Source organism: Entelurus aequoreus, linkage group LG08, assembly GCF_033978785.1.
Source record: "Entelurus aequoreus isolate RoL-2023_Sb linkage group LG08, RoL_Eaeq_v1.1, whole genome shotgun sequence".
Taxonomy (NCBI): Eukaryota; Metazoa; Chordata; class Actinopteri; order Syngnathiformes; family Syngnathidae; genus Entelurus; species Entelurus aequoreus.
In genome coordinates this window covers 81,311,683-81,321,546 of record NC_084738.1, presented here as the reverse complement: position 1 = coordinate 81,321,546, position 9,864 = coordinate 81,311,683, and the positions used below count along the sequence as shown (strand labels likewise).

The window sequence follows — 9,864 nt, the reverse complement described above, 5'->3', positions numbered from 1 at the left end:
CCTAGCGTAAAAACATTTGGCACACAATTGTAAAAATTGTTTAAAGCTTTTAGAACCTCACTTGAAGTTTTCTAGCAACTAGCATGGAAATTTTACCACCTAGCTGGCAAATGTTTAGCACCTACCGCAAACATTTTTAGCACCGAGCTTGAGTGGTCAGGTGACCCTTCTTAAGAAGACTGCAGATGACAGTGCAAGCATGTCAGGTAAAAATTCCATCCAATATACCGAAAATATGGTCTGAATACAAGAAAATTTTAAAAAGTATTTAAAAAAAAAATCTAGCTTGAAAACCTTTAGCGTCTCGCTGAATTTTTTTTTTTAACACCTAGCGCAAAAACATTTAGCATTTAGCTGTAAAACTGTTTAAAGCTTTCACAACCTAGTTTGCAAAATTTTAGCACTTCGCGCAAACATCTTTAGCACCTAGCTTGAAAACTTTTAACGTCTCGCTGAAAATGTTTAGCACCTAGCGCCAAAACATTTAGCATTTAGCTGTAAAATTGTTTAAAGCTTTTACAACCTAGTTTGCAAAATTTTAGCACTTCGCGCAAACATCTTTAGCACCTAGCTCGAACATTTTTAGCACCTAGCTTGAAAACTTTTAGCGTCTCGCTGACATTTTTTAGCACCTAGCGCAAAAACATTTAGCATTTAGCTGTAAAATTGTTTAAATCTTTTAGAACCTAGTTTGCAAAATTTTAGCACTTCGCGCAAACATCTTTAGCACCTACCTTGAACATTTTCAGCACCTAGCTTGAAAACTTTAAGCGTCTCGCTGAAAATGTTTAGCACCAAGCGCAAAAACATTTAGCTGTAAAATTGTTTAAAGCTTTTACAACCTAGTTTGCAAAATTTTAGCACCTCGCACAAACATCTTCAGCACCTAGCTTGAACATTTTTAGCACCTAGCTTGAAAACTTTTAACGTCTCGCTGAAAAAAGGTTTAGCACCTAGCGCAAAAACATTTAGCTGTAAAATTGTTTAAAGCTTTTACAACCTAGTTTGCAAAATTTTAGCACTTCGCGCAAACATCTTTAGCACCTAGCTCGAACATTTTTAGCACCTAGCTTGAAAACTTTTAACGTCTCGCTGAAATTTTTTAGCACCTAGCGTAAAAACATTTGGCACATAATTGTAAAAATTGTTTAAAGCTTTTAGAACCTCACTTGAAGTTTTCTAGCAACTAGCATGGAAATTTTACCACCTAGCTGGCAAATTTTTAGCACCTACCGCAAACATTTTTAGCACCGAGCTTGAGTGGTCAGGTGACCCTTCTTAAGAAGACTGCAGATGACAGTGCAAGCATGTCAGGTAAAAATTCCATCTAATATACCGAAAATATGGTCTGAATACAAGAAAATTTTAAAAAGTATTTTTTTTAAAAACCTAGCTTGAAAACCTTTAGCGTCTCGCTGAAATTTTTTTTGAACACCTAGCGCAAAAACATTTAGCTGTAAAACTGTTTAAAGCTTTCACAACCTAGTTTGCAAAATTTTAGCACTTCGCGCAAACATCTTTAGCACCTAGCTTGAAAACTTTTAACGTCTCGCTGAAAATGTTTAGCACCTAGCGCAAAAACATTTAGCATTTAGCTGTAAAATTGTTTAAAGCTTTTACAACCTAGTTTGCAAAATTTTAGCACTTCGCGCAAACATCTTTAGCACCTAGCTCGAACATTTTTAGCACCACGCTTGAAAACTTTTAACGTCTCGCTGAAATTTTTTAGCACCTAGCGTAAAAACATTTAGCATTTAGCTGTCAAATCGTTTAAAGCTTTTACAACCTAGTTTGCCAAATTTTACCACCTCGCTGGCAAATTTTTAGCACCTGCCGGAAAACATTTTCAGCAACTAGCTGGATATTTTTCAGCAGCTACATCATCATAAGGCTAAGATGTTTTCAGGTAGCATAAAATGACTTGGTGTTTCAAATAAAAAAAAGTTCTTCCTCGTTCTCGTCAGATCGCCATCCCGGCGGCGTCGGTGACGCTGATCAAGAAGACCAGGACGGCTCTGCTGGTGCCAAACGCCCTCGTCATCCAGAGATCACATGATCAGGTGACCTCACCTCCGTGTCATCCAGAGATCACATGATCAGGTGACCTCACCTCCATGTCATCCAGAGATCACATGATCAGGTGACCTCACCTCCATGTCATCCAGAGATCACATGATCAGGTGACCTCACCTCCGTGTCATCCAGAGATCACATGATCAGGTGACCTCACCTTCGTGTCATCCAGACATCACATGATCAGGTGACCTCACCTCCATGTCATCCAGAGATCACATGATCAGGTGACCTCACCTTCGTGTCATCCAGAGATCACATGATCAGGTGACCTCACCTCCATGTCATCCAGAGATCACATGATCAGGTGACCTCACCTTCATGTCATCCAGAGATCACATGATCAGGTGACCTCACCTCCATGTCATCCAGAGATCACATGATCAGGTGACCTCACCTTCATGTCATCCAGAGATCACATGATCAGGTGACCTCAGCTTCGTGTCATCCAGAGATCACATGATCAGGTGACCTCACCTCCGTGTCATCCAGAGATCACATGATCAGGTGACCTCACCTTCGTGTCATCCAGAGATCACATGATCAGGTGACCTCACCTCCATGTCATCCAGAGATCACATGATCAGGTGACCTCACCTTCATGTCATCCAGAGATCACATGATCAGGTGACCTCAGCTTCGTGTCATCCAGAGATCACATGATCAGGTGACCTCACCTCCGTGTCATCCAGAGATCACATGATCAGGTGACCTCACCTCCGTGTCATCCAGAGATCACATGATCAGGTGACCTCACCTCCATGTCATCCAGAGATCACATGATCAGGTGACCTCACCTCCATGGCGCTAACTGGCAGGACCGTGACCATTCCCACTTCCTGTCCAGCACGTCTTCGTGTCCTTCCTGTCCCGCAACACCGCCTACAAGTTCCTGCGCTCCGTCTGCGTCCACCTGGAGGTGCGCTTCCCACGCGCTCGCACGCCGCCTCCACCGCCATTGTGCTAAAACTGCGATATCTTTGCAGGTGGAGAAGACGTGCGGCGGCCATGTTGACGACGACTTCGGAGCCCGGGTGCCGCCGTCCCTTCCTCTGGTCAGTCGGGATGTTTTTATCCCCCCGTGGCGTCCATTGTCCAGCTTCCTGTGCGCACCGCAGGACTTCTCCGGAACCTTCTCTGACGAGGACGGTGTGGCGCGCCCCGGGCGGCGGGAGACCACGGACAGCAGCAGCTCGGGGTCCCAGACTCCGGACTACGTCAAACTAAACGGTGGGTGCGACGTAGCGACGTTTGATGAGGCGGCGAAGGTGTCAGGTGACAGGAAGTTAGCAAAAAGTGCTAAGCAAAAAATGCAAAGCAGTCTTAAAAAAAAAAAAAAAGACGTTACGCAAAAATTTAGGACCTAGCACCAAACATTTTAGCACCCAGCTGGAAAATTTTTAGCACCTCACTTGAAATCTTTCGGAACATAGCTCGAAATTTTAGCAACTAGCTTGAAAATTTGTAGCACCTAGCTTGTAAATTTTAGCTGGAAAATTGTTAGCACTTCGCTTGAAATCTTTCAGAACCTAACTCGAAATTTTCGCAACTCGCTTTAAAAGTTGTAACACCGAGCTTGTAAATTTTAGCTGGAAAATTGTTAGCACCTCGCTTGAAATCTTTCGGAACATAGCTCGAAATTTTCGCAACGCGCTTGAAAATTTGTAGCATCTGGCTTGTAAATTTTAGCTGGAAAATTGTTAGTGCCTCGCTTGAAATCTTTCGGAATCCAGCTCGAAATTTTAGCAACTCGCTTGAAAATTTGTAGCACCTATCTTGTAAATTCTAGCTGGAAAATTGTTAGCACCTCGCTTGAAATCTTTCACAACCTGGCTTGAAATTTTAGCAACTCGCTTGAAAATTTGTAGCATCCAGCTTGTAAATTCTAGCTGGAAAATTGTTAGCGCCTCGCTTGAAATCTATTGGAACCTAGTTCGAAATTTAGCAACTCGCTTGAAAATTCGTAGCAACTAGCCTGTAAATTTTAGCTGGAAAATTGTTAGCACCTCGCTTGAAATCTTTCAGAACCTAGCTCAAAATTTTAGCAATTCGCTTGAAAATTTGTAGCAACTAGCTTGTAAATTTTAGCTGGAAAATTGTTAGCACCTCGCTTGAAATCTTTCACAACCTAGCTCAAAATTTTAGCAACTAGCTTGTAAATTTTAGCTGGAAAATTGTTAGCACCTCGCTTGAAATCTTTCAGAACCTAGCTCGAAATTTTAGCGACTCACTTGAAAATTTGTAGCACCTAGCTTGTAAATTCTAGCTGGAAAATTGTTAGCACCTCGCTTGAAATCTTTCGGAACCTAGCTCGAAATTTTAGCAACTCGCTTGAAAATTTGTAGCACCTAGCTTGTAAATTCTAGCTGGAAAATTGTTAGCGCTTCGCTTGAAATCTTTCGGAACACAGCTCGAAATTTTCGCAACTCGCTTGAAAATTCGTAGCACCTAGCTTGTAAATTCCAGCTGGAAAATTGTTAGCACCTCGCTTGAAATCTTTCAGAACCTAGCTCGAAATTTTAGCAACTCGCTTGAAAATTTGTAGCACCAAGCTTGTAAATTTTAGCTGGAAAATTGTTAGCACCTCGCTTGAAATCTTTCACAACCTAGCTCGAAATTTTAGCAACTAGCTTGTAAATTTTAGCTGGAAAATTGTTAGCACCTCGTTTGAAATCTTTCACAACCTGGCTCGAAATTTTAGCAACTTGCTTGAAAATTTGTAGCACCTAGCTTGTAAATTCTAGCTGGAAAATTGTTAGCACCTCGCTTGAAATCGTTCACAACCTAGCTCGAAATTTTAGCAACTAGCTTGTAAATTTTAGCTGGAAAATTGTTAGCACCTCGCTTGAAATCTTTCACAACCTAGCTCGAAATTTTAGCAACTCGCTTTAAAATTTGTAGCACCTAGCTTGTAGATTCTAGCTGGAAAATTGTTAGCACCTCGCTTGAAATATTTCAGAACCTAGCTCGCAAAACATGCTAACCAGTCGTACAAAAAAAAAAAAAAAAGTCGTCACGCAAAAATCTCCCGAGTTCAGCGAGTATCCGTATGAAAAAAGTACGCTTTAAGTAAAGCGCTTAACTTCTTTTTACGCTTGCAGGACAGAAGATAATGTCCTTACCTTAAAAAAGTGCTAAAAGAATGTTCTTTTATTGCTAACTTTCAATGCTAACGGCAGGAAACTTCTTATATGAAATGACATGTATGACCGTTAAAAATCCTCTCATGTTAGCATGCTAGCTATTTTGCTAATTTTGCAGGTGTACACCTCAGCGTGAAATATTTTTACTCGGCAAATGATACCTGTTTGCATGCTAACATTAGTATTTATTTATTTTTAACACATTTTTCGTTGTATTTTGGTACTTGATGCATGCTAACGTTAGCAGGCTAGCATTCTAAACACACTTTCCGGATACACACCTCCGAATAATATATTTGGAAAAAGTGTTTTATTGTCCTTACCTTCACTTCTTTTTACACACAAAGGTGTGAAAGGGTGACTCACCTTCACACGACCTTGTCTGTATTTGGTCAAGCAGACTTTGCCGGCCTCCCGTTTGTCGGCGGCGGCGTGACGAGCGGAGAAGTTTCCGTCCTGGCTGACGTTCACCTGCAGCCGGGCGCAAAAAACGAGGGTACTTTGACTATCTGTTGTTCTTTTTTTGTTTAGCTTTAGAGTAAAACAAGAGTTGTGTCCCTCTGTTGTTGTCACTATAAAAAGGGGCATGGAAGTGAACCCTGGGGAACACCTCACTTAATTGTGTGAATGCTCCTACTTCTTCTTCTTCTCCACATTTTGACGCGCTCTACCTTCCACATTTTTCACCCGATTCAAAGCGTTCCAACTTCAAACTGTTCAGCCTATTCGGGAATCGCGGGCTTTCCTTTGACAAATTCCCAAAAATTCCCAGATTTCCCAGAATTACAGGTTTTCCGGGACATTTTTCCCACTCAAAATGAATTGGCCATTTTTCAAACTTCCACCATTTCCACATTTTTCACCTGATTCAAACCATTCCACCTTCAACACATTCCACCATCCTGGAAATTCAAACCATAATTTTTCCAAGTTAAAAAAATTCCAGAATTTTCCACAATTCCTGGTTTTCCAAAACCCTATTTCCACCCTTTTTTCTGGCGACTCCTCCGCCCACATTTTTCAACCCACTTCCACCATTCCACCATCAAAACATTCTTCTTAATCAGGACAAAAAACAAAGTTGTTTGTTGAACTGGAAAAATTCCCGCTTTTCCCGAAATTCCAGGAATTACGTAAAACATTTCTCAATTCAACATGTCGTTTCCTCAACATTTTATTTGAAAAATTCCAACACCAATCATTTCAACTCATTCAGACCATTCAAGTTTTTTACCATTTTCCAAAAAATTCCCGCTTTCCCCGAAATTCTCAAATTTTGGGGAAATTCCCATTTAAATCAATGAGACATGCTTTAAAGTTCCACAACTCCCACATTTTCCATCTGATTCAAACTGTTCCAACTTCAAAATATTCAGCCTGTTCAGAAATTGTGTGCTCTACTTCAACAATTCTAAAAAAAAATTCCAGGATTTCCCATAATTCTTTTTTTTTTTTTCATTTTCCCCATTGAAAATGAATTGGCCATTTTTCAAACTTCCACCATTTCCACATTTTTCAACCTATTCAAACCATTCTGCCTTCAACAAATTCCACCATCCTGTAAATTCCAACTATCATGTTTCCAAGTTAAAAAAAATTCCAGGATTTCCCAGAATTTCTGGTTTTCCAAAGCCCTATTTCCACCCTTTTTTCTGGCGACTACTCCCCCCACATTTTTCAACCAACTTCAAATATTCCACCGTCAAAACATTCTTCTTAATCAGGACAAAAAACAAAATAGTTTTTTGAACTGGAAAAATTCCCGGTTTTCCCGAAATTCCAGGAATTCCGTGATACCATTTCTCAATTCAACATGTTACTACTTCAACATTTGATTTGAAAAATTCCAACACCAATCATTTCAACTCATTCAGACCATTCAAGTTTTTTACCATTTTCCAAAAAATTCCCGCTTTCCCCGAAATTCTCAAATTTTGGGGAAATTCCCATTTAAATCAATGAGACATGCTTTAAAGTTCCACAACTCCCACATTTTCCATCTGATTCAAACTGTTCCAACTTCAAAATATTCTGCCTGTTCAGAAATTGTGTGCTCTACTTCAACAATTCTAAAAAAAAATTCCAGGATTTCCCATAATTCTTTTTTTTTTTTTCATTTTCCCCATTCAAAATGAATTGGCCATTTTTCAAACTTCCACCATTTCCACATTTTTCACCTGATTCAAACCATTCCACCTTCAACACATTCCACCATCCTGGAAATTCAAACCATAATTTTTCCAAGTTAAAAAAATTCCAGGATTCTCCAGAATTCCTGGTTTTCCAAAGCCCTATTTCCACCCTTTTTTCTGGCGACTACTCCTCCCACATTTTTCAACCCACTTCGACCGTTCCACCGTCAAAACATTCCTCTTAATCAGGACAAAAAACAAAGTTGTTTTTTGAACTGGAAAAATTCCCGCTTTTCCCGAAATTTCAGGAATTCCGTAAAACATTTCTCAATTCAACATGTTATTACTTCAACATTTTATTTGAAAAATTCCAACACCAATCATTTCAACTCATTCAGACCATTCAAGTTTTTTTTACCATTTTCAAAAAAATTCCTGCTTTCCCCGAAATTCTAAAATTTTGGGGAAATTCCCATTTAAATCAATGAGACATGCTTTAAAGTTCCACAACTCCCACATTTTCCATCTGATTCAAACTGTTCCAACTTCAAAATATTCAGCCTGTTCAGAAATTGTGTGCTCTACTTCAACAATTCTAAAAAAAAATTCCAGGATTTCCCATAATTCTTTTTTTTTTTTCATTTTCCCCATTCAAAATGAATTGGCCATTTTTCAAACTTCCACCATTTCCACATTTTTCAACCTATTCAAACCATTCTGCCTTCAACACATTCCACCATCCTGTAAATTCCAACTATCATGTTTCCAAGTTAAAAAAAATTCCAGGATTTTCCAGAATTTCTGGTTTTCCAAAGCCCTATTTCCACCCTTTTTTCTGGCGACTACTCCCCCCACATTTTTCAACCAACTTCAAATATTCCACCGTCAAAACATTCTTCTTAATCAGGACAAAAAACAAAATAGTTTTTTGAACTGGAAAAATTCCAGGTTTTCCCGAAATTCCAGGAATTCCGTGATACCATTTCTCAATTCAACATGTTACTACTTCAACATTTGATTTGAAAAATTCCAACACCAATCATTTCAATTCATTCAGACCATTCAAGTTTTTTACCATTTTCCAAAAAATTCCCGCTTTCCCCGAAATTCTCAAATTTTGGGGAAATTCCCATTTAAATCAATGAGACATGCTTTAAAATTCCACAACTCCCACATTTTCCATCTGGTTCAAACTGTTCCAACTTCAAAATATTCAGCCTGTTCAGAAATTGTGTGCTCTACGTCAACAATTTAAAAAAAAAATTCCAGGATTTCCCATAATTATTTTTTTTTTTCATTTTCCCCATTCAAAATGAATTGGCCATTTTCAAACTTCCACCATTTCCACATTTTTCTACCTATTCAAACCATTCCACCTTCAACACATTCCACCATCCTGGAAATTCAAACTACTCTTTTTTAAAGTTAAAAAAAATCCAGGGTTTTCTGGAATTCCTGGTGTTCCAAAGCCCTATTTCCATCCTTTTTTCTAGCGACTACTCCTCCCACATTTTTCAACCCACTTCGACCGTTCCACCGTCAAAACATTCCTCTTAATCAGGACAAAAAAACCAAGTTGTTTTTTGAACTTGAAAAATTCCCTGTTTTCCCGAAATTCCACGAATTCGGTAATACCATTTCTCAATTCAACATGTTACTACTTCAACATTTATCAACCGATTTGAAAAATTCCAACACCAATCATTTCAACTCATTCAGACCATTCAAGTTTTTTTTGTTGTTGTTTTTTTTTACAATTTTCAAAAAAATTCCCGCTTTCCCCAAAATTCTCAAATTTTTGGGAAATTCCCATTTAAATCAATGGGACATGCTCCAAAGTTCCACAACTCCCACATTTTTCATCTGATTCAAACTGTTCCAACTTCAAAATATTCAGCCTGTTCAGGAAGTGTGTGCTCTACTTCAACAATTCTAAAAAAAAATTCCAGGATTTCACATAATTATTTTTTTTTTTTTCATTTTCCCAATTCAAAATTAATTGTCCATTCCTTGAACTTCCACAATTCCCCCATTCTTCAACACATTCCACCTTCAACACATTCAACTCATTCTACACATTCAAACTACCATTTTTCCACTTTCAACAAATTTCCAGGAATTCCGTTTTTTCCCCCAACCCTTTTTCCAACCTTTTTCGTTAGACTACTCCTTTTCTTTTTTCCAACCCATTTAAACTGTTCCACCTTAAAAATGTTCTTAGTCAGGACAAAAAACCCAAATTGGTTTAGGAACTAGAAACATTCCCGGCTTTCCGGAAATTCCAGGAATTTCTCAATTAAAAACTGTTACTGCTTCAACATTTCTTGAGCGATTTAAACAATTCCAACACCAACCAATTCAGCTCATTCAGGACATTCATGCTCCCAATCATTAAAATAAAAAAAACCCAGCTTTTCCAAAAATTCACAAATTTCCAGGAAGTTCCCATTGAAATGAATGGGGCATTTTTCCAAGTTACACAATTCCCATATTTTTTAACCTATTCAACACATTCA

General features: G+C 38.7%; 1 protein-coding gene across 5 annotated transcripts in view; it reads left to right on the top strand.

Moving 5' to 3' along the window:
* LOC133656348 (GRAM domain-containing protein 2B-like) overlaps positions 1–9,864 on the top strand; it is a 30,789-nt gene that overhangs the window by 4,601 nt on the left and 16,324 nt on the right. For 3 of the 5 annotated variants that reach the window (XR_009827130.1, XR_009827129.1, XM_062057402.1), the window contains exons 5-8: positions 1,965–2,060; positions 2,921–2,992; positions 3,060–3,303; positions 5,617–5,712. Coding sequence is in view for 3 of the 5 variants with exons in the window: in XM_062057402.1 (XP_061913386.1) it covers positions 1,965–2,060; positions 2,921–2,992; positions 3,060–3,303; positions 5,617–5,712 (508 nt within the window). In the remaining 2 variants the exon portion in view is untranslated. The remainder of the gene's footprint in view (positions 1–1,964; positions 2,061–2,920; positions 2,993–3,059; positions 3,304–5,616; positions 5,713–9,864) is intronic. The other 2 variants (XM_062057403.1, XM_062057404.1) reach the window with 2 other exon arrangements.